Genomic DNA, 24045 nt, shown 5'->3' with positions numbered 1-24045 from the left:
TATCTGCATTAAAGATGCCCGACTAATACATAGGGTATGGCTCACAATCCCGTTCCGTGCCTGGGACCTACCGGGCAGAGGGACGAGCTTGCGGCCGCTGTCGATGTCCCGGCCGCCATCTTGGATGGGATGCGTGCACACACGGCGCGCTGGCGCGCCGTCGTGTGACGCGGCAGGGAGGCGGGGCGGCTGAAGGCTATTTAAGGCCGCCCCGCCTGCTTCCCGCCATCCAGTTCAAATTTCGGCGGCAATCGGGGCAGCCGCAGCAGCAGCAGCTTCGGCTCGGCGCGGTTTCCTTCAGCGGCAGCTTCGGCCGGGCTCCCTTTGGCGGCAGCTTCGGCGGGGTTCCTTTGGTAGCGATCGCGGCAGCAGCAGCTTCGGCAAGGCGCGGCTTCCTTCAGCGGCAATTTCGGCAGCAGCAGCTTCGGCGGCGGCTTCTCTGCCGGCGCACGTGGGCCTCCGGAGGCTTCCTGTGGCCAGGGTGGCTGGGCGGCAGCGAGCCCCCCCCCAACCTCATTGAGAGACAGGGAGGCAGTGGCGGCGGGCAACAAGGCCTAGGCGGCGAGGATCCTGGGGCAGTCACGACGAGGCGGCAGCGCAGGATCGGATCCAGCACGGCGAGGACCACAGGCTAGGCGGCCTTTGGCCGGCAACTTTTAAATTTAATTGTTAATTTTAATTAGCGCGGGGGTAGGTGGGGCACGACCCAACCATCAATCCTTGCCACGTGCAGGGCAATTAGGCTACCCTCCAGGATAATTGGGTGCCGGGTGGGGGTATTGATTAAGCAGGCGGGCTCCTTCACAACGCTTTGTAATCACGTCGTTTTGCAAGCGGGGCCCCCTATCTCCCTCTAGTATGCCTAAGAAAGGACAAGGGGGGCCAAAAGGGAAGGGAAAGGCCCCCAGAGCAGGGGGGAGATGCCCACCCCCAGCGGCGGAGGGGGCAAGGAGTGGGGAGGGGCCACCATGGGCGGCCATATTAGCCAGGTTGGAAGCCCTAGAACATGGCTCAAGCCACCCTAATGCACCCCGGGACCAACCTGTGACAGGGAAGAAGAAAGACCCACCACCCAAACGGTCTCGGGGGAAAACACAGCGGCCAGTGAACAGTGCTGATGCAGGGGCTGTTGCTTCCATCTTAGCGCGACTGGATGTGCTGGAGGCCGGGCTCAGGGCTGAGGCGAGGACGCCCAGCATAGAGCCAGGCGCAACTCCCACCCTGCAAGCAGCCCCAACAATGCAGCCCGCACAAGGACCTTCGGCGGAAAGCACACAGGGTGAGTCCTCTATCATGCCACAACAACAAGGACAGCAGCAGTGGAGCTGGGCCCCCTGGGGGTACCCCTACTGGCCCTTTTCCCCACCAGCGGTAACCGAGGGATATGGGCAGGCAGGGACCCCCGCCGGCGGGGGGGAGGTTACGCCACAGCAGCAGCATCCCCTAAGGGAGGCCTGCGAGCAGGTCTGGCACCTCGCCGCTGGGACGGCGACGGAAGGAGGACATCAGCCCGCCCTGTCTGCCAACCCCCCTGCAGAGATATCCGACCCCCTGGGATCAGTCAGAGAGGGGGCCATACCTTTTGGGGAAACGTCTGCCCCACTGGGTTTTCATCTTCTGCCTGCTACGAAGGACAGAATATGGAGGGGAGAGTATGTGGACCTATTCTCGCTCCTGTACAGGGAGCCGGTTGGGAAGGATAAGGATAAAGGAGAACATGCAGAGCCCGATAGGCCCAAGCGCCGACGGGTAGAGCGCTCTTGGGCTAACTGGCTGCCTGCATTCCTTACCTACATGGGGGTGGTAATACAGAGGCAGCCTCACAGGGCCTCGGTACTGATCAAATACCTCGATATCATATACCGGGGCTATTCGGAGTTTCAAGGGACGGCATGGCTGGACTACGACCAGGCGTTCCGTATGAGGGCGGCTTTTGATACATCCCTCCCCTGGGACAAGAAGGAGGCTGACCTGTGGCTGCAATTTATGGCGCATTCTAGACCCATGGCAGGCGATAGGGCGGACAGCGGCCATCTCTTGGCGCGCCAGGCATCAGCAACTGCTTCCCGCGGGCCTGCGGGGCAGGGGGTTCAACCCCGCCTGCTTTGCTGGGAGTTCAGCTCGCGTGGCCTTTGCGGTCGGAGCCCGTGCAGGTTCAGACATGAATGTGCCATATGTGGGGGCCCTCACGCCTGCACTAGCTGCCCCAGGGGCCGCCCCTTCAGGGGTGGAAACAGGGATTCGGCTGGCGCAAGGAGGACAGGGGCTGCAGGCGCAGCTCAGGGAAAGGGGCCCCAGCCCAATTAAAATTGCCGAGCTCCGACACTTACTCCACCTTTACCCCCTAGTCCTAGATGCCCAGTTTTTATTAGAAGGCTTCACAGTGGGTTTTCGGATCCCCTATTTAGGTCCCAGGCGACCTTTCATGTCCTGCAACCTTAAGTCAGTGGAAGGCATGGAATCAGTTCTGAGAGAAAAAATTAGGAAGGAAGTAGTAGCCGGCCGGGTTTTGGGCCCCTTTGCTGCACCACCCATCCCCTCACTCAGAGTTTCCCCGTTGGGCCTCGTCCCCAAGAGGGCACCAGGTGAATTTCGCCTGATACACCACCTGTCCTTTCCACAGGGTGAGTCAGTCAATGACTTTATCCCAGCGGAGCTGTGCTCAGTCCGCTACACATCATTCGACTGTGCTGTGCGAATGGTCAGGGACTGCGGGGTTGGGGCCCTTATGGGAAAGTGTGACATCAAGTCTGCTTTCCGCCTCCTCCCGGTCCACCCACAGGACTTCGAGCTGTTGGGCTTGGCTTTTGATGGTGAATATTACGTGGACAGGGCATTGCCTATGGGCTGCTCTATATCATGCTCTGTTTTCGAGCGCTTCAGCTCCTTCTTGGAGTGGGCGGTCAAGAGGCGCGCAGGCTTGCAATCAGTGGTACACTATTTAGATGACTACCTGTTTGCGGGCCCTGCGGACTCAGGCACCTGCAGGGCGTTCATGGCACATTTCGCGGGGCTGGCTGGGGAGCTGGGCGTCCCCCTCGCGGCCGAAAAAACTGAGGGCCCATCCACTGCTATCACGTTTCTGGGCATCGAGATAGATACGGTGGCCCAATGCTGCAGGCTTCCTCAGGACAAGTTGGGGGCCCTCAGGGAGAAGATCTCAGAGGTGGTCAGTTCTAATAAGGTGACATTAGCCACTCTCCAACGGCTGGCAGGCCAGCTGAACTTTGCCTGCAGGGTTGTAGCGCCCGGCCGCGCCTTCCTGCGGCGCGTATATGACGCCATGGCTGGCCTATCACGATCCTACCACCGCACACGGGTGACAGCCGCTCTTAGGGCTGACCTGACAGTGTGGTCCACCTTCTTGCGGAACTTTAATGGGGTCTCCCTATGGAGAAGGGATCGCCTGTTGGAGGCAGAGCTACAGGTGCACTCCGATGCCTCGGGTGCCTTCGGTTTTGGGGTCATTCTGCATGACTCATGGTGCCACGGCAGCTGGCCACAGGGCTGGACACTGGCCGGCCTGACCAGAGACCTGACGTTCTTAGAGTTCTTCCCCATTGTCGTGGCCGTACACCTCTGGCCCGACAAGCTGTGTAATTCCTCAGTCCACTTTTGGTGCGACAACCTCCCCACAGTGCACGTTATTAACACCCTGTCCTCTAGAAACCCCAACGTTATGCTTCTGGTGCGAGCATTCGTGCTCCAATGTCTTCGCTATAATATTCAGTTCCTGGCGCGCCACGTTCCGGGTATTGACAATAGTATTGCTGATGCTCTATCACGGAACCAGATGGAGAAGTTTCGCCAGCTGGCACCGTGGGCAAGGGCTCTGCCGGAGGCGTTCCCCCCAGCGCTATGGGAGATTGGAGGATTGAATCAGAAAGGGCCATAAGCCTTTCTGTGGCGCCCAGCACTTTGGCCAGCTACCAGGGGGCAGGTAGGGATCTATCTAACTTCAGAGAGTCCAGGGGTTACGTCCAGGAGTGGCCCATCCCGGTCGAGCAGCTTATGGAGTTCTGCGTGGAGGGGAAACGGAGAGGCCTTTCAGTCAGGACCATCAAAGGTAAGCTCTCAGGCCTCGCTTTCCTAGCGAAGGCACGGGGCTTTCAGGACTACACGGGTGACTTTAGGGTGCGCCGGATGCTGGAGGGTTGGTCCCGCGAGCGCGCTTGCCCCCCGGATGCCCGCCTCCCCTTTTCCCCAGAGCTATTGTTTGGCCTGCAGGGACAGTGGAAGCACTTGTGTTCTTCCCCTTTCGAGGCCCTGCTATATCATGCTACGGCCCTCACTCTGTTTTTTGGGGCCTTCCGAATTGGGGAGGTGGTGGCAGCTTCCAAGAGGGATAACTCCCTCCGAGCCCTGCTAGTCTCCGACCTCAGCTGGAGGGCAGAGCGGGCCATCCTGCGGCTCAGGCGGTCTAAAACGGACCAGCATGGTAAGGGGCGCCTGGTGGTATTGGCCCCATGCCGGCAGCAAGAACTCTGCCCAGTAACAGCCCTGCGCGGTTTTGTGGCAGCGAGGGGGTCGCAGTCAGGGTACCTATTCATACATAGGAACTCCCAGCCCCTTACCAGATACCAGTTCTGGTCCGTGGCGAAGGCCGCACTGGGGAACTTAGGCGTGGACCCCAGTAAGTTCGGGACACACTCCTTCCGGATAGGCGCGGCCTCCACGGCGGCCCTATTGGGCTTTACTAAAGACAGGCTTCAGGCCGTGGGCGGGTGGTCCTCGGACGCGTACAAGGCCTACGTTAGACCACTTGCTGACACACACGGCGCCAGCGGCTAGACTTTGCCCCCCCCCAGGGCCCCCCCCCATTGTTACCCAATGTCGTTGTTGTTTCAACAGATCGCTGGACAAGATCGGAGCAGCCACGCATCCTCCTATGTGGCCACAGTATGATGTTCTGGGCAGGCCGCAGGGCGGCGAAGTCTCGCTTCGGCACGCAGCTGGGGCTCAGTCAATGGGCCGCAGTGCGGTGGCTGGGACGTCGGGGGATGCGTTGGGATGGGCTCCTGCCAGCCTTGTTTCAACCGGCTGTGGAAGTGGCAGCGCCCCAGGTGCTGGTGATCCACCTCGGGGGCAACGACTTGGGTCTGTTAAAGGGCAAGGCCCTAATTGAACAGGCATGCGGTGACCTCCGGGCCATTGCACGTCGCTGGCCGGGGGTGCACTTAGTGTGGTCAGACATCCTGCCGCGCAGGAGGTGGAATTGTGCCGGTGACCCACGAGGGATGGACAGGGCACGGAAAAAGGTGAACAGGCAAATTCAGAGGGCCCTTAGGGACTTAGGAGGTTCTGTCATCCACCACCCAGAGGTGGGCCACAACAAGCTTGAGCTGTTTCGGCCTGACGGCGTCCATTTGACGGACAAGGGCAACGACATCTTTCTAAGGGACCTGCAGAAGGGTTTACACCAGATTCTTATCGGGTGTGGGGTAAAGGGGGACTAAGCAGAGGCTTGTCCCCCTTCTGTGGCGAAGAAGTGCGGGGAAAGGTTAAAGGGAAAGGGCAGCTAGGTGACACCTTTAGGCACCTTTGGGGGTGACAGGCGGTCCGGAGGCCTGCAGCTCAGGGCTACACGGCCCGGGGACAGGGTACGGGCCGCCTTTGGGGCCAACGTGCCTCATCCGCTCAGAGTTTCAGGGCTCCGAGGGGCGGTGATGCGGGTTGGACCCCCTACACATCTTCAGGGTGTGGCTGGAGCTGGGGGGCTGGCACAGGGCAGCCCCAGGCTCAGGCAGGGCATGATCGCCCGATAGCTGCTAACAGGCTTTGCCTGGATCTCCAGAACGCCCCGCCCTTAATCTCCCTTCTGCAGGTTCATTATTCAATTGATTCTGTTTAAATAAAGTGGCCCATCATTTACCCAAGCAATGGTGTCTGTGTTTTATTTCGGCAATAGGCCGCAATCCCGTTCCGTGCCTGGGACCTACCGGGCAGAGGGACGAGCTTGCGGCCGCTGTCGATGTCCCGGCCGCCATCTTGGATGGGATGCGTGCACACACGGCGCGCTGGCGCGCCGTCGTGTGACGCGGCAGGGAGGCGGGGCGGCTGAAGGCTATTTAAGGCCGCCCCGCCTGCTTCCCGCCATCCAGTTCAAATTTCGGCGGCACCCGCCCGACCCTCCCTCTGCTGCAGTGTGATCCATTTGGTCGCTACGGGGCCGACTAGGAATTTTTGGCCTGCCTGCCTCGCTTTGCTGGCAGGTTTCTTTTGCCTACTCCACACTGTGGTTGGGGGGAGGGGTCAAGGGTTAGCACGGGTGCCCCTGGGGTCAATAGGCTGATTGGGCTGTTTAGTTTGTATTGTTAACGGTCACTTTGGGATGCAAGCAAAGAAGTGCGGGGAAAGGTTAAAGGGAAAGGGCAGCTAGGTGACACCTTTAGGCACCTTTGGGGGTGACAGGCGGTCCGGAGGCCTGCAGCTCAGGGCTACACGGCCCGGGGACAGGGTACGGGCCGCCTTTGGGGCCAACGTGCCTCATCCGCTCAGAGTTTCAGGGCTCCGAGGGGCGGTGATGCGGGTTGGACCCCCTACACATCTTCAGGGTGTGGCTGGAGCTGGGGGGCTGGCACAGGGCAGCCCCAGGCTCAGGCAGGGCATGATCGCCCGATAGCTGCTAACAGGCTTTGCCTGGATCTCCAGAACGCCCCGCCCTTAATCTCCCTTCTGCAGGTTCATTATTCAATTGATTCTGTTTAAATAAAGTGGCCCATCATTTACCCAAGCAATGGTGTCTGTGTTTTATTTCGGCAATAGGCCGCAATCAGATATGTCACTGTTCTTCAACCTTGGGTCCCCAGATGTTGTTGGACTACAGCTCCCACAATCTTTGGTCAAGTTGGCTGGAGTTGATGAGAGCAGTAGTCCAGCAACATCTGGGAATCCAAGGCTGAAGAACAGTGAGATATATCAGTCGATATACCTGTGGTCAAGAGACCTGTAAGCATGACACAGCAAAATACTACCATCACGTTTTGCAAAAGGTTCCAGTTAAAACATGGGGAACAGCCTCATACCAGGCCATGCTGTTTGTCCACCTTGGACATTGTCTCTCCAGGATCTCAGGCACTAACTCTTTCCCCATCACCTGCTGACTTTTTAAACTGGAGCTACCAGGGATTGAACATGGGGTGTTCTGCATATAAGGTGTGTACTCTACCACTGAGCTATAGACCCTCCCCAAACAGTCATGAATTTCTACTACCCTTAAGTTGTTGTGATTGTCACTCATAGCATCATTATTGCCAAACTTTGGGGTGGAGGGAACTGGGGAAATTGTTTCATTTTCCAAGCTGCATTTGGTTTGTTTGCCTTAGCTTTTGTTTCCATTTTACTTTTGTTCTCAATTTCCATTAAATTCATTGGAGACCCATCCTGTTTTCCACTGTTTGAAACTTTGGTGTTTTTCATCCAAATGCCATGAAATTTACAGGCACTGAACTAACCCCTCAGGGCATCATAGTCCAGTTTCAGGCAGTGATTCTATTAGAGACAAAAAAAGAGGAGCATCCTATAAGATCCCCATTTTCATAGGAAGACCCAGCCAATCTTCTCTTGTGTATAACTTTGAAGTTTCCCTTACAAATGGCATGAAACTTGCAGACATTGTATCACCACATCAGGGCACCATCTTTATGAAATTGGATGCATATTGGAAAATATAAATGTGAAAAACATGTGCCCAAATACTTTTAAAATATTCATTTTACTTAAAAATGAATGTAAAGTGAATGGGATGCATTTATTTCATTTTTCATTCATTTAAAAAATAAACTGTGGACTGTGTGTTCTCTGGGTGATTAAAGAACAGAAGAGGGGTTGTACAGAGGATTTGTGGATTGTGGCATTATGCTCTCAGGATTGCTTCTTTAAAATGCAAATTCCTGTTCTCCATATTTTAACCTAGTTATGGATGCTCTATATTACTCATGGCTTCAGACAGTCTTGGTTCTACCTACTCCTGTTTTAGGAAATTATATTAGAAATTATGTTTACACTTTAGAAACCCTGAAGCTCCGTGGTATACACCCCAGTTGCGTAGTCTGAGGCAGGAGGTGAGACGACTAGAGCGCCGGTGGTGAAAATCCCGTTCTGAAGATGCTCGGACACAGGTTAGAGCAGCAATAGCTGCCTACCAGGTGGCAGTGAGGGCAACAAAGAAGGATTTCTTTGCTGCCTCTATTGCATCCGCAGAGTCCTGTCCCAGGAAGCTGTTCCAAGTGGTCCGAAGCCCGGTCGGTCCAGTTGCTCAGGAACCCTTGGAACATTCTAAGGCTTCGAGACTTCCAGGAAGGGTGACTTCGCTTGTGCCTGCTTTTGAGACGGGCTCCCGCCTCAGAAGAAGCTTATTCAGATATAAATCAGTCAGAACATTTTTTTTTTTTGACTGATGAAATTTCTCCCTGGCAGGGAGAAACGTAGAGATCAACCTCAAAAGCCTGTTTTTGTTGGGAGGACTGGATTTCATTAATTTATGAGAAAAGGTCCAGCCAGCAATGCTGGACGGACTTCCGAACAAGCTCTATCTGATTAATGCGATACGTTTATCTTTTCTTCAAAGAGAAAATGGACTAACAGGCAAGCACCCTTCTTTCTATTCTTTTTTTACTTGGTTTAAATTGTTGCAGCAAAAAGAGATTTGTCAAATGAATCAGCTTTAAAGAACTTCTGGGTGAGCTATAACTCTTCTCTGTTATTCACGAAATTAACAGCTTATCTCTGCTTCTATTGCAAAAAGCTGTCCTGGAAGTGCATTCTAAAGATATAAACAGAAGAGGGATTTCTATTCTGAGGAGAAAAAAAATAAAAAATATGAACTTTGGAACATTATATTGTCTGGGACTATTCTCTTTTGGGTCTATTTTATTTTGACGAATCTGCTTCTTCACGACGCCACTAACTGTTTTGATGCTGGGAACTAAATTTGTTTTGTATTCTTGAACATAGAGAGATAAGGCAGGCTGCTCTGTTTATACTGTGATGTCATCAAGCCTGGAATATTAACCCAATTGTTGCTGAAATAAGAAGTGGTTCTTCTTTATTTTTGTTTTGTTTTGTTTTCGTGGTTTTAAAAATGGCAATCAAGAAAGTGGCTGAGAATCTGGAAGTAATTATGTTTCAGAAAATAATGGATGAGATTGAGATAACGAAACAAACCCTGCGACAGGGCAGTAAGGAGCTGAAAATTGAACTGAGCAAAATGACACAGGAACTTAAAGAAATAGGGGATCCTGTGAGAAAGGAGAATGAGATCAGAGATGAGAAAAGAAAAAATAAAGGGAAGATACAAGCCCTGGAGATTGGAACAAATGTGGAATTGGAAAAAGATCTGGAGTTTATGGATATTAGAAATAAAATCTACTGTTTGGAATTTAACGTTATCTCTGAAGAAATTAATGAAGATATTAGAGATAAAGTTATCAATGGCTTGGATAATTTTCTGGACTGGAATGACGTGATGGAGCTTGATATAGAGGAAATCTATGGAATTAACTGCAGCCATGTGACAATGGAAAAACTCTCAAGAGATGAGCCAGTGCATTTTGTAAAAAAGAAGAACAGAGATATGACTTTACAACAATATTTCAGCAACTTATTCAGAATCGATGGCAAGAAAATATTTGGGATAGAGGAAATTCCCATCAGACTCTTATTATATGACTATGGCTATGACAGCAAGATTATTATGGAATACTGATAATGGAAGATTGGACACTGAAATTACTGGACTTAAGAGGACTATTGAAGATGGAAGATGGAATTAATATGGATAATGGAATAATGGCTATTGAAATTATTGGACCTAACAGATTTTGATGAGATGGATTAATCGATATGTTTATTTGGACTATGGTTATGACAATAAGATTATTATTATTATTAACGAGATGGATTAATCGACATGTTTATTTGGAGAAAAATTGATAGATATATTTCTTAAAGAATTGAAACCTCTCTTTGACTTTTTGTGGAAAGAATAAAGTAATGTTTATGAGATTTGATGATTAATTAAGATAACTACTGGAGGAAAGTGATTTTATAATATAATTTAAGAGACAGGATTGTTATATATTGTAGACCTATAACTGATCTGCGACAAATCGGAAGTCAACATTTTATTTTTTTGTTTAATCATTTTTGTTTTGTTTTGTTTTTTGTCTTTGAATGTTTTATGATTTTGTTTTGTTTGTTTTATGAAAATTTGAATAAAAATTATTGTAAAAAAAAAAAAAAGGAACATTCTAAGGCTTCCTGTGACAAATTGGCAAAGCACTTTGCTGATAAAGTCGAGCACCTGAAGAACTCGATTCCGTACGCTGTGTATGCAGTGGGGGATCCAGAGTTGACCAATTGCAGTCCGGTTCTGTGGGATGGGTTCCAGCCTCTCCCTTCTGAGGATGTGGACAAGGTGCTTTCAACGGTAAAGCCTACCACCTGTCTGATTGATCCTTGCCCATCATGGTTTCTTATGAAATGTAGGGAGAAATTAGGCGAAGGGATCAGGGCGGTGGTAAATGCATCCTTGAAGGAGGGTGTTTTGCCACCAGCCCTCAAGGAGGCAATTATAAAACCTATTTTGAAAAAGGCCTCCTTGGATCCCAAAGTCTTGAACAACTTTCGCCCCGTTTCAAATCTGCCATTTTTGGGGAAGATCATTGAGCGAGTGGTGGCTGGCCAGTTGGCAGCACACTTGGATGAAACGGATTATTTGGATCCATACCAATCAGGTTTCAGGACTGGACATAGTACTGAAACAGCCTTGGTCGCTCTGGTGGATGATATGAGGAGGGCATTAGACGGGGGAGAATCCACCTTTCTTGTCCTCCTGGATCTCTCGGCGGCTTTTGATACCGTCGACCACGGTATCTTGTTGGATCGCCTGGAAGGATTGGGAATAGGAGGCACTGTTTTGCAGTGGTTCCGTTCCTTTCTCTCTGACAGGCATCAACAGGTAGCATTAGGAGATGAGGTTTCAGACTCTTGGCCCCTCACATGCGGAGTGCCACAGGGTTCTATCCTCTCTCCCATGCTATTTAACATCTATGTAAAGCCGCTGGGAGCTATCATCAGGAGTTTTGGGCTGCGATGTCATCAATATGCAGATGACACGCAGCTCTATCTCTCCTTTAAATCTTCACCAGAGATGGGTGTGGAGACCTTGTCCAAGTGCCTGGAATCCGTGAGTGGATGGATGGGAAGGAACAGACTGAAGCTCAATCCTGATAAGACCGAGGTGCTACTTGTGGGTGACAGGGGGAGGTTGGGTGCTGTTGACCTACAGTTTAATGGGGTGAGTTTACCCCTGAAAGATCAGGTCCGCAGCCTCAGGGTGGTTCTTGATTCCAAGCTGTCCATGGAGGCTCAGATTTCGGCAGTGAGCCGGGCAGCTTGGTACCAATTACATCTCATACAGAGGCTGCAACCCTACCTCCCTATTCATCAGCTCCCACTGGTGGTACATGCCCTGGTCACCTCTCGATTAGACTACTGCAATGCGCTCTACGTGGGGTTACCCTTGAAAACGGTCCGGAAACTACAACTGGTGCAGAATGCGGCGGCTCGGTTGCTTACAAACAGCCGCCGCCGTGATCACATCACGCCAGTATTATTTCACCTACATTGGCTGCCAGTTGTTTTCCGGGCCCAATTCAAGGTGTTGGTATTAACCTTTAAATCCCTATACGGTCTCGGCCCAGTTTATCTGAAGGAGCGCCTCCAGTACCACAAATTAAGCCGCCCAACCAGATCAGCCACACAGGGCCTTCTCTCAGTCCCACCAACTAAAACAGCTAGGTTGGTAGGAACTAGAGATAGGGCATTTTCAGTGGTGGCCCCCACTCTCTGGAACTCCCTCCCATTCGATCTTCGCCATGCCCCTTCACTGGATATATTTCGCCGGGCATTAAAAACTTGGCTTTTTGGACAGGCCTTCAGGAATTCCGGGGAGGGCTAACTTTTTTGGGATATTTTATTATCTATTGATCGCCCTAACTGATTTCATGCTGCTGTGATTAATGATCGTACTGATTTTATTGTATTTTATCTGTATTGTATTGTAATTTACTGAATTTTAGTTTGTACGTCGCCTAGAGTGGCTTCGGCCAGATAGGCGACACAAAAATTAAATTTATTATTAATTTATTATTATATTATTTATTTCCTGCATCTGTTTTGCCTTTTCTGTATTATATATATACTCTACTTCTCCACTGTCTCTCCTTGATTAGGATGTCTAGCCAATTTACATTTCTAAATGTCCCTCTCAACAAGCTACAGCCAAATTAACATCAACCAATCCTTTTTGTTTCCTGCTTTGTTCATCTATGAAGTAAAAATACATTGCCATCAGTCTTTTTGACTTGGATTACCACTGCATCAAGTAAGAATTTGATATTATGTAACAGGAATATTAAATATAGCCATGAAGACTTGTTCTTTATTAGAGGTTCCTTACTGTAAAGCTATGCAGGTTGAGAGATGTATAAGAAACTGGGACCATACTTTAATACATGAGAAAATTGAAATGCCTTAGGACAACAGCATAACTAATGCCAGCTGATGTACTGGGTTTAGAAATAGAACTCATTCTCTTTCCATTTTCACTGTTCACAAACCACATTCAAAATATATTACAGAAGGAAATGGATGTCTGTTAGAGGCCTTTGCCAGTTTGAAGAGCATATGATCAATTAAAGATGCCAAAGAAAATAGGACTGCATTCAGTGAGGCTGAGCGATCAGACCCAAATGCATGTTTGTGTGGTATGCTAGCCCTATTAGCACCACATGTGCCCCACCCATGTGATGAATCTACCTCTTTTTCAGAGCAAACAGTTTGTGTGCATAGGTGAAATGAGCATAGGGGCGAACACATATAGTATAGACATAAAAGTCATGCATAATGTCCAACTGTTTATTTATGTATGCATATAGGGATTTGAAACTAAGGTGTGCACAAGCCAATGATTCACTCCTGTATCTTGCCAAGTTTAGAATCTGCATGCTGGGGAGGGAGAAATGAGGACTGTGGGAACCAGACCTGTCAGTCATCATTATCAGTACAATAACTCTGGTCAATTTTACTGCATTCTTCCATTTTTTTTATTGCTGATTGTCTCCCTTTTAGCATATGCGAAGACTTTTCAGAGCACTTCACCTTATAAATAAATGTAATATAGTAGTCATCTTACAGTTTATTTCTGGCATAATTCCCCCACCAGTCAAGGCATCCGCTGTCATGACCCAGGATACTGACTCCCTAACCTCAAGGGAATTGGTCATACATGTAGAGCTGGGATATGTAACCTGTGGCCCTCCAGATGCTGTTGGATTCCAACTTCCACCATCCTTCACCATTGTCCATGCTGACTGGGGCGGATAGGAAATGCAGTTCAACAATATCTGGAAGGCCACAGGCTCCCCATCCCTGATATAGAGGATATATTTGACTGGGAGGAGAACATGCCCTTTGAACCAGTCTGTAATGTCCATGCTTCCTCAGATATTCCAGCACCAGAGGAGCCAGTGGTGCCTGTGTCTCTCCAGGCTGTAGAAGTTGAATTACCATTTTCAGACTCCAGGGATTCTATCTTGGAAGTCTTAGTAGAAATACAGCCTCTCCCATGCTGCTGGAGTCCATGGATCCTAAAACAGGCTGGGCCCCTTTAAGAGTTGAAGCTCCACTGCAACCTGTTTAAGGTTCAGTCTGAACCTTGTTAGAGCCATATTCATGTTTCACTTGTCTGACCATGCACATTGGAACCTGACTCCTGCCCACTGACCTATCTTTTTGGCCTTTGATTCTGGCCTGACCTGATTCTGCTTACCAGACCTTCACTCCAGCTGCCACAGCACAAGGAACATGTTGCACTATGACAGCTAAATCAACGAGACATTGTAAGTTTGGCTGCCTTGATGACTATGTAAGAGGCTGTCACTGTGGTTTTGCCAGATTAATTAATAATCCTTGACTACCAATTAGTTTGTTTCTTGATATGTTCCCTGTAATCTCTTTGGAAGATGATACCCTTCAGCTAGCTTGTGGTAGTTTTAAATTTGGGCCAGACCAAGGCAGAAAGAGATTAGAGATTTTAGCTATTACATATTGTATTTTTATTCAACAAAATGTATAGACCACTTGGTTGTAATAGAACTTTAAAGTGCTTTACAAAGAAAGAAAGAAAGAAAGAAAGAAAGAAAGAAAGAAAGAAAGAAAGAAAGAAAGAAAGTTAAAATTGAGATGACTAGAAGCAGCTTAGAGTGGGTGGGGCTGTGTCCATGCTTTTGCATGCAGGAATCTGTAGATTGATGGCTGCAGAAGTCTAATTGCTTCTGCTATGTGTTATGCTTGTATTGATGCAAATAAAGAGATCACAAAGTTTCCAGAAATATTTCCACGGTTCTTCCACCCAAAGGAAACTAACCCTGTAGTAAACTAGCCCGTAGACATTTCCAGTACAAGACCTCTCTTTGCTGTACTTGTACTTAGTAGTTTAGTATTTACTACTAAATAATTGAGGTTACACGACTTCAGAACTGGACTAGAGGTTGAGATCTGAAATACGCATTCACTTTAGAATAGAACCACTGTATCTCTGCCAACTTTAGTAGCACAGGAAGAGCTGTGACTTATTAACTCTCCCCCTTCTCCGATCACTAGTTAAGGAGCCCTGCCACAGCATGCCAAGCCGTTGTCAACAGGATGCCCCAAAGGGAAAGGTCTACCCTTTGTAATCATTTCTTTGATGTTGCTACTTTGGTGTCTCCATGAGGGTGAGGGTGCTACCCTCTTTCTCCTTTGTATTTGTTTTTTGCTCTGTTGCAATTGTAGAAAAAGGGATGGAAGGTTTTTGCTGAGGATGGTTGCTGTGGATTCAGGGTGAGAGCCTGGGTGGGCTGGATAGTGGGGGGTGAAAAGTGTTAAGCTGCTCATAAGCCACAAGATGAGAGTCTGTTAGCACTGCAAGTCTATGTGTGTGAGAGAGGGGGAGTAAGTGGGCTGCCCCAGATGAGAGATGGGATGGAAACTGTTACTAAGCCATTTGATTGCTTCCTTTGGTTGGATGTCCTGTTTTCTTTACCAGGTATTCAGTTATATTGGAAACTCTAATTGTTGTCCTCATTGCAGTTTAGCTTTACTTGCTTTGTGTTGGAGTTATTAATTTGTTATTTGGGGCTTGCACATTGTACATTATCTTTTTTCTGTTAATTTTTAATATTATTGTCATGATTCCTTGAGAAGATGATAAAAACTTAGAACTAATCAAATACTCCAGTGTGACCAGATCAATCATTATGCAACATACATATTATTAGAAGAGACCTACAGGATAAGACCAAAGGCTAATTTAGTCTAGTATCCTGTTCTCACTTTTGAGAAGCATGCAAGCAAGACATGAATACAAAAGCACTCCCCACGTCTGTTCCCCAGTAACTGGCATTCAGAGGCAAGCCACCTCTGAAACTGGATGTAGTACACAACCATCATGACTAGTACCCGTTGAGATCATACTTTGATATAGACCCATGCTGCATATCTAACTTCAGCAAACAGAAACACATCTGAACTAAATACCATAAACGTCATGATATTTTGTGCCATTGCATAGATGCAGCACTTGGATTGCCTGGTATGGTCATAAATTAGGCTATAATGACATATAAGCAATCAAGAGAAAAAAACAATAGAATAATAGCAAAGAAACTGTTTCTTTGTGATCGCTAGTATTCACGCAAAGGAGAACTCAAGGGCTTCATTACTTCACATCACCTTTCTGAAATAAAGCAAGGATTTGTGCTCAGTTCAAGTGAAAAATAAAGAGCAAAGCCAGAACTGATGTTTATGTGACAAAAATAGCAATAATGTAACATTTACTTGACTAGTAAAATTGACAGTTATCATCGATGCTTATCTGGTAGCAAATCGCATTGTTCGGGTGGTGGGGAGAGTAAGAAATTGTCTATTTGCATATCAGAAATTACTTTCCTTTTTGCTTTCCTTCCATCCTCTGCTTGTTTTCCACAAGAAATGAAGGTTAGCTGTTTGATAGTATTACAAAAGTACAGAAAGGCATTTTTTTTCCTGTTGCATTTTGTATGCCTGATGCTCTATGACCTGGGAGACCAGAGTTCAAATTCCCACACAGCCATGAAGCTCACTGGGTGACCCTGGGCCAGTCCCTGCCTCTCGGCCTCAGAGGAAGGCAATGGTAAACCACCTCTGAATACCACTTACCATGAAAACCCTATTCATAGGGTCGCCATAAGTCAGAATTGACTTGAAGGCAGTCCATAAAAAAACCCTCCAGGACCTGGCAACACTAATTTGATAGCCATATATTTTCTAATTCGGCCCTTAAAATGTTGTACATGTCAACAGATGTCAGTATGGGAAATGTCCTGCCAAGCTTAGTATCTTTCTTGGCTAAGACTATAAGAGCCTGCGGTCCTGTCCTGTCCTTAGCAGGAAATGATGCCCCGCTCACCGCGCAGCTGACGAGTGGGGCATGGTTGCAGATGGGGGCGAAGCTGCCGCCTCCATCTTTGTTTGGGGCAACGTCGCGCATCGCACCTACTGTGTGCGTGCGATGTGCAGTGTGGAGGGGCGGGGCTTTGGGGCTTATTTAAGTCCAGCCGCCCCTCCTACCTTCCTCTTTGCCAGCGTGACGTTGAAGGATGACGAGGGCCGAAGCAGAGCAAGGAGAAGAGCGGCAGTGGCCATTCTGGCTCGGCCGAGTGGTTGGTGCCATTTCGGAGGCACTTGTTTGCAGTGGCACAGGCCTCATTTACAGGCCAGTTAGGCCACATTTGTGGGCCGATTAGGCCTCAGTTATTTTCCTTGGTGGGGGTAGTTTGAGGAGGCAGGCGGTCATGAGCCTGGAGGAGTGGCGGTGGCTGGAGCGGGTCTTTTATTAAGGGCTTGCTGGGCCGAATGCTGTGGAAACCCCCTCCCCCTTGGCTGGGGGGAGTAGGCACTCAGTGTCCTCCAGCAGCACCGCCTTAGGGCTATTGCTAGCCAGTTAAACAAGATCACACACACATTTAATATTGTATAAGAGCAGCGATATAATATAAAGTAATTGGAATAAATCAGTAATTAAAATAAATTAGAGCAAAAGAGCTGCAGGGTTTTGAATAAAAGGATCAGACCTTGCAGACAGTGACTTACTACAGTTAGCAGCTTACAATACTGGTATTTGTGCTGGCATTTCTGCAGTTGGTGGCTTATAATAATTATTATTATAATTGGTCTCATAATTCTTATTATAGGCCAGGGAGGATTTAAGTAGTCATGCCAACCAAGCAAGGAAAAGAGGTGTGTGTGAAAGGTCCCCTCATAAAATGCAGACCTTTGGGCAATTTTAAACCACCACCGCCCCATACGCATGGGATAGGTTTTGATAGTGGTTGAGGTGTTTGGACTGTGATCCGGGAGATTGGGGTTGAAATCTCCCCAACAGCCATGGGCTGCAGGCTCAGAACTAATTACGGGAGAGGAGGCTGCACAAGCCTTTCGAGTCTCAACAGGCCCTATTTACCCCCCTTTGGTTGCCAAGGCTGGGTGTGAGTTCAGCCTAGGTAGGGGGCGCAAGACAGTGAAGGATGTGGGTGAGGCCTTGGCAGCCTCTCTTGGCCGTTGTGAAGGGTTCTTTGGTTAGGCTTGCGGCCTTTGCTTGACTCGGGCCTATATTAGGTTCAAGGTACTTTATTAATTTTATTACATCATGGTTGCTTGGGGGGGGGGTGGAGCTCTTTGGTTAGGCTTCTGACTTCCTGCTAGGCCCAGGAATATAGTAGGTTGAGGTAGTAATTCTATTATTATATTACATGTGGCCTTTGAGGGGCCAGGTGAGCCTGTGGGCCTTTCATATTTGGATACTAATGGTGTGCACAGATGACAGGGTTTGCTGGGAAATGTCTAAATCACAACCACTACTTAGGTGACAGTGATCCTTTTCCAAGTGACAGTTACACTTTCCTTGTTAACTCTGAGAAGTTGCATTTATTTGAATTTGGTCTCATATCAAAAACAAGGCACATGGCATTTGTTATATTTACAGAAGGACATGCAAACTTCTGCAGGGAATTTCAGGTCTTGCAGATGATAGTGTGGCTGAATGGGTGGATAGCAATAAAGAGGAAAGACAGATCACTTATCAGGATCTTATCCTCATTTCCAAGATCTTGGACTTTACTGAAACAAGGCTGCCTTGATGCAAGCTTAGACTCTGTTTTTGACACAGAGGCTGCATTTTAAGATCCAGGCAGACTCTTCACCCTTTCCTGATGACTTTACAACAATAACAAAACCTTTCTTTGTTGGGATTTTTGATAACAATTACCTGAAGTCTCTGCTTTAAAGGAACTGGGTTAGCTGCAATGAACTAGTAGTTGGTAAAGTGTACTTACTCATAAATGATTTCCTTCCGTTTTGCAGAAGGATATATGCAACAGTGAGATAGGAGGCAAGAGCCCTTCAAAGGGGTAAGTAGAAGCCCCCAGCATAAGCTGCTCAAGGACATGTGTCCCTCCCCGGTTAGACTCAAGGTACTACGAACTTTGCTTGCTGGCTACCCAGTTTAAGGGAAGGTTTGTCTGTTATGGTGTTTTCCTTTTGGTTTCCTAGTCCCATACTCCAACTCCCGACTGGCCTTCATGGCCTCCAACTCCAGGCTGGCCTTCATGGCCTACAATCTTTGATCTGTTTTCGTTATGGCAGTAATTTGCCAGGGACAGAGTGTAAAGATGCAAATTACACCTGATTCACCACCAGTCTTATTGAAGGGGTTCGGCTGTAAGTGGTTCATACCTGATAGTCTAGGTACCATGCGCTACACTTCATTTAACATGGTGCGTGCATGTGGCAGAGGTGCCTTATGCATTTATGCGGCAGAACATTGCCTATGGACTGCTATATTTCTTACATGGAGTGCTTCAGATTCTTCTGGGAGGGAGCAATCAGGAGACATGTGGGCCCAGAAGTCGTGGGGCACTATCTGTGTGATTGGCTGTTCAGGGGTATGGCAGATTTTGGGATGCATGTTAGCACCTGAGGTCACAGCTTATAGTATGGCTATGTACCTGGGGATTCCCTTGACAGCTGGGAGTAGGGATGATCTACCCCAGTCGGAGATGGCCATAAGCCTATCCATTGCCCTAGTGTGATCACCAGCTCTCGGAATGCTGAAAGGGCTGTAGGGGCTGTGCAAACATGGCCTATTCTTGTGAACTGCGCGCTGGACTTCCCATAGATTCCATTGCCCCCAGCACGCTCGCCAGCTACCACAGAGCAGGTAGGGCAATTCAGGAATTCTGGGCCGGCAAGGGCTATGTGCCAGAATGGCCTTTTCCATTGTGTCACCCGCTGAAATTCCCAGTGGATGGCAGGAGTAGGGGCCTATTAGTCCAAGCACTTCAAGGTAAGCTGGCGGTACTTTCCTTCATAGCTAGGCTGGTGGTTTTTTCCCTATCCCCGTCGCCCTTTCTCACTGGACATTTTATTGGGTATGGTGAGCCAGTGGGAATGCAGTATGCTCCTCCGGCTATGAAGCCAGACTTTCCAGGCAGTAGACCTTATGCTGGGCTTTTTTGGAGCTTTTAGGATAGGTAAGGTGATGGCTGGATCCAAGTGAGACCTGTCTCAACGTGCCCTCCAGCTATCAGATGTCTCCGTGGATGGGGGATTGTGCCCATATACAATTGTGAAGGTCTCAGATGGACCAGAGATGTATGGGGCAGACCGTACATTGGCCAGGGGGATCTGGAGAAGGATATTTATTCCCCAATGCAAGCGAGGACTGTGATGTTCCTATATTAATGTATATATGGTAAGTGTTGTTGTTTAGAAGATACATGGTAAGTGGAGTGAAAGAGGAGGGGGAGTGAATGGGCAGTAGAATGCTAGATGATTGGCTGAGTGTTTAAAATGGCTGAACGTATAAAAGGAAGAGTGAGAGTGTAATCTGGGGGGAGAAGAGAAAGAGTGGGTTGCTTGGTGGGGTTTGAGAGAGTTGTTTGCCAGGAGAGAGTGGAGAAGGAGGGGGGTGGAGTTCGGATTAGTATTGAGTAAAACCATATGCTTATGTGCCTTAAGAAGAAATCTTGTTAATCTTGTTAGCTTTGTTATCTTTAATAAATACTTAATTTGGTTTACCAAAGGCCTGATCCTTGGCTGGGGTTTCACAGACCAGAAGGGAGGGTAAGGTAATGACCAAGGCTGAAGGGAAAGTGTAACAAATGGTGGCAGCGGTGAAGAGAATAACAATACCAGTATTCAGAGTCTCTGGGAATACTAGTATTAGGACGTGACTGGTGGTTGCCTAGCAGGGGGATCTGTTGAGATCTGTGCTAGAGCAGGGAGAGAAACAATAAAAAAGGACAGTCCGGACTGGTGGAGTCCCTGGTGGTGCCTAGTGACAGGCAGTAGCCACGCGCAGGTAGGAACCTGACAGGGAGAGCCAGGGAAGGGCGTCACATGTGGTGGCAGTAGCGGTGGGATACTAACAACAGAGAATCCAGATACGAATACTAGAGAATCCAGAACAGTGGTGTGGCAAACAGAAATAACAAAACAAGATTTCTTGTGAGAGTGACTGGCAAAGAGTGTGTGGCAAAGAGTGAGTGAACTCAAACACCATGGCTGAATACATAAAAATGAAAAGAGAGGAGCTGGTGGAGAAGTGCATAACATTCAATTTACCTCACGAGGGTAAAGGGGTAGATGAATTGAGGGTAGCACTTATAGGATTTGCAACTGCCCAGCAAAAACAACCTGTCAGGGAAGAGACCCCAGAAGGATATTTAAGCAATCCTGCTTATATAGAGTACTTGAGAGAGAAGTTAAGATGGGAGGCTGAGGAAAAAGACAAGCAGAGGGAGTTGGAAGCTGAGAGATTGAGGATGGAAGCTGATGGGAAAGACAAGCAGAGGGAGTTGGAAGCTGAGAGATTGAGGATGGAAGGTGCAGAGAAGGAAAAACAGAGGGAGTTGGAAATTGAGAGAATGAGATTGGGGTTTGAGGAGAGGGAGAAGCAACAAGCAGTGGATGCCGAATTACAAGTAGAAAAGTTAAAATTTGAAAGAGAGAAGTTTCATTCTGATGAAACAAGAAAGGACAGAGATGGAGCAAAAATAAAAATTACTCCAAAGGACTTTGCTGTCTATGAGCCTGGACAAGATCCTCAAATTTACCTCAGCACCTTTGAAAAAGCAGCTCAGTTGTGGGGGCTACCTGAAGATAAATACATGCAGTATTTATCAAACCTGATTAAAGGGGAATTGGCTGAGGTATACCAATATTTCCTCTCAGACAGGCCCATAACCTATGCTGAATTCAAAGAAGCAGTGTTTAAAAGATTCAGACTGGGGCCTGATTATTTTAGAAAGCTTTTCAGAAACTGCCAGATACAGACAGGGAGGTCTTTCGTGGAGCTGGGGGAAAAACTGATGGACTTATTTGGGAAATGGCTGACAAGTGCAAAAGCTCAGTCTGTGGAGGAGGTGAAAAACCTCATGATATTGGATCAATTATACCATCAGTTCCCACCAGAAATAAGGCTCCTGGTCAAAGACCGTTCCCCTACATCGGTGCAGGAGGCCGCAGAGATGGCGGATCACTTCGCCTCCAACAGAACTGGCTGGGTGGGGAAAACATCAAGAGATTTTAAACCCAGACCATATAACGCTGGCAGAAGGGATGTGGTACCACAGAGAGTGAGTCCTCCAGTAAAATCTGAAGGGTACAGGACACCCCAGAGTGGATCTGTGTACCCTAAAAGTGAGGAAAAATTATGCTACAAATGTGGTAGACCGGGGCACCTACGTTTTCAATGTGAGGTTGCCAACCCCATTAGTAATCCTGCTCAGACAAGGGCAGTGAAAACAGAGCCCAAGGCTTTAGAAACAGCGAAAGAGGTTCAGTTCTGCCAGATAAACTGGACAGAAGTAACAGACCTTGATTCAAGTCTGAGAGAGGAAGTGAGTGTACAAGGGGCAAATTATTGGGCATTGCTTGATACTGGTGCCGCTCAGACATTACTGAGGCCATATTTAATAAAATCTGAGGTAATATTACCTCAGGAAACTGTGACTATCCAAGGAGTGAGGAGTCAACCAGAAAGTTTGCCTGTGGCCCTGGTGGATATGACTTGGAGAGGCCGAGAGGGCCGATATAAAGTAGGCATTAATGCCCAGCAACAAGAACCAGTAATACTGGGAAGAGATGTAATGGGAGCCCAAGGAAAGATCTATGTAGTGACCAGACAGCAAATTGGCAGAGAAAAAGAAGCCATATTAAGGGGGGCTGAAACAAACAGGGTGGAATCTGTTAACCAGCCTCAGGTCATCATAGCAACCACTAGCAGGCCTGCTGAAGGAGACAAACTGTATCAAGTGGTCTCTGATAATAAAGAAGCAGATCAATTCAGGGAAGAGCTGCATAAAGATGTAAGTTTGAAGCAGATAAAGGAACAAGCCCTGACCCAACAGATTCCTTTCACTGACAAGCTGAGGAATCAAGTTGTGTGTGAGAATGGGATTTTATATAGACTATGGATGCCTGCTGAGAGAAAGGATGAATGTGAACCAGTGAAACAAATGATGGAAGTGGTGAAAGAGAATCTCAGTCAAGCTCAGCAGAAGCAAAGTTACTGGTATGACAGAACAGCCAGGGAACGTGTGTATGATGTGGGAGATATGGTTATGGCGTTCATACCCAGGAAACATGACAAATTACAGGCTAACTGGGAAGGACCATATACCATCAGAGAAAGGCTTGACACAGTGACGTATGTAATCACCACAGACCAATTAAACAAAAGCAAAGTGGTTCATGTAAATATGTTAAAGCCTTACCATACCAGGGATGCACAGGTGTTGCAAGTTACCTTATTCCCTGAGGGAAGTGGGCCTGAACTTCCAGATTTGGTACAGGAAAGCAAAGACAAAGGAGGGGTAGATCAAGTGGAATGGTCAGAGGAGGTGAAGGAGGAAGTAAAAGAAGAGATTCTGAGAGTTTTGAAAACCTATAGGAATCTCTTTAGTAACAAACCTGGCCGAACCAGTATAGTTATACATTCCATTAATACTGGAGATCATGCCCCAATCAGATCTGTTCCGTACCGTGTGAATGGGAAAGTTTTGAATGAGATCAAAAAGGAGGTGGAAGAGATGCTGGAATTAGGAGTGATCAGGGAATCCATCAGTCCCTGGGCCTCAAGTATTGTCCTGGTTCCGAAAAAAGATGGGACGACAAGGTTTTGCATTGATTATCGGCTAATCAATAAAATTACTGTCCCAGATGCGTATCCTATGCCTAGGGTAGACGCAATGTTAGAGTTATTGGGGGCAGCAACCATTATCTCTACACTAGATCTCTGTAAAGGATTTTGGCAAATGGAGCTAGACGAGCAATCCAGAGCCAAAACTGCCTTCAGTACACCAGATGGGTTATATGAGTTTGTGACCTTACCCATGGGACTAAGGAACTCACCAAGTTCATTTCAGAGGCTAATCAATACTGTGTTGCGAGGCATGTCAGATTTTGCAGTGGCCTATATCGATGACGTGGCCATTTTTAGCAAGTCGGTGCCTGAGCATGTCCAACACCTGACAACAGTATTGGAGGCCTTAAGAAAAGCAGGCCTCACAATAAAAGCTAAGAAATGCCAGTTTGGACTAAAGGAAGTAATCTATTTAGGACATAAGGTGGGGAGTGGGAAAATCACCCCCTTATGGAGCAAGGTGGAGGCAATACAAGCGTGGCCGATCCCCTTAACCAAAAAACAAGTAAGGGCATTTCTGGATGTGGCTGGATTTTATAGGAAGTTTGTGAGAAATTTTGGGGAAATAGCAACCCCCTTGCATGAATTAACAAAGAAGAAGTGTTCTGAGCGTGTGGTATGGACGGATGAATGTCAGAAGTCTTTTGATCTACTGAAGCAAGCCTTGTGCCAAGGACCCATATTAATAGCACCAGACTATGAGAAACCATTCATCATGGCTACAGATGCGTCGGACCTGGCGCTGGGAGTCGTCTTGC

At 47.9% G+C, this 24045-nt stretch overlaps 1 protein-coding gene across 1 annotated transcript; it reads left to right on the top strand.

The window, feature by feature from the left end:
• Nucleotides 1-517: 517 nt before the first annotated feature.
• Nucleotides 518-6271, top strand: LOC133376460 (uncharacterized). The gene is made up of 2 exons (XM_061608613.1): nucleotides 518-1279; nucleotides 4852-6271. Exons 1-2 carry the CDS (start codon nucleotides 859-861, stop codon nucleotides 5454-5456), a joined length of 1026 nt encoding a protein of 341 aa, XP_061464597.1. The 5' UTR covers nucleotides 518-858; the 3' UTR covers nucleotides 5457-6271.
• Nucleotides 6272-24045: the final 17774 nt, after the last annotated feature.

The sequence above is a fragment of the Rhineura floridana genome, chromosome 2 (assembly GCF_030035675.1).
Source record: "Rhineura floridana isolate rRhiFlo1 chromosome 2, rRhiFlo1.hap2, whole genome shotgun sequence".
NCBI classification, from domain to species: Eukaryota; Metazoa; Chordata; class Lepidosauria; order Squamata; family Rhineuridae; genus Rhineura; species Rhineura floridana.
The sequence above is the reverse complement of the archived record's forward strand: the minus strand, read 5'-3'. Positions and strand labels throughout refer to the sequence as shown.

Coding starts and splice junctions, on each gene's coding strand:
- LOC133376460 (XM_061608613.1), top strand. CDS start 859: ATGCCTAAGAAAGGACAAGGGGGGCCAAAAGGGAAGGGAAAGGCCCCC. Junction 1,280..4,851: donor TTCGGCGGAAAGCACACAGG/GTGAGTCCTCTA, acceptor TTGTTTCAACAG/ATCGCTGGACAAGATCGGAG.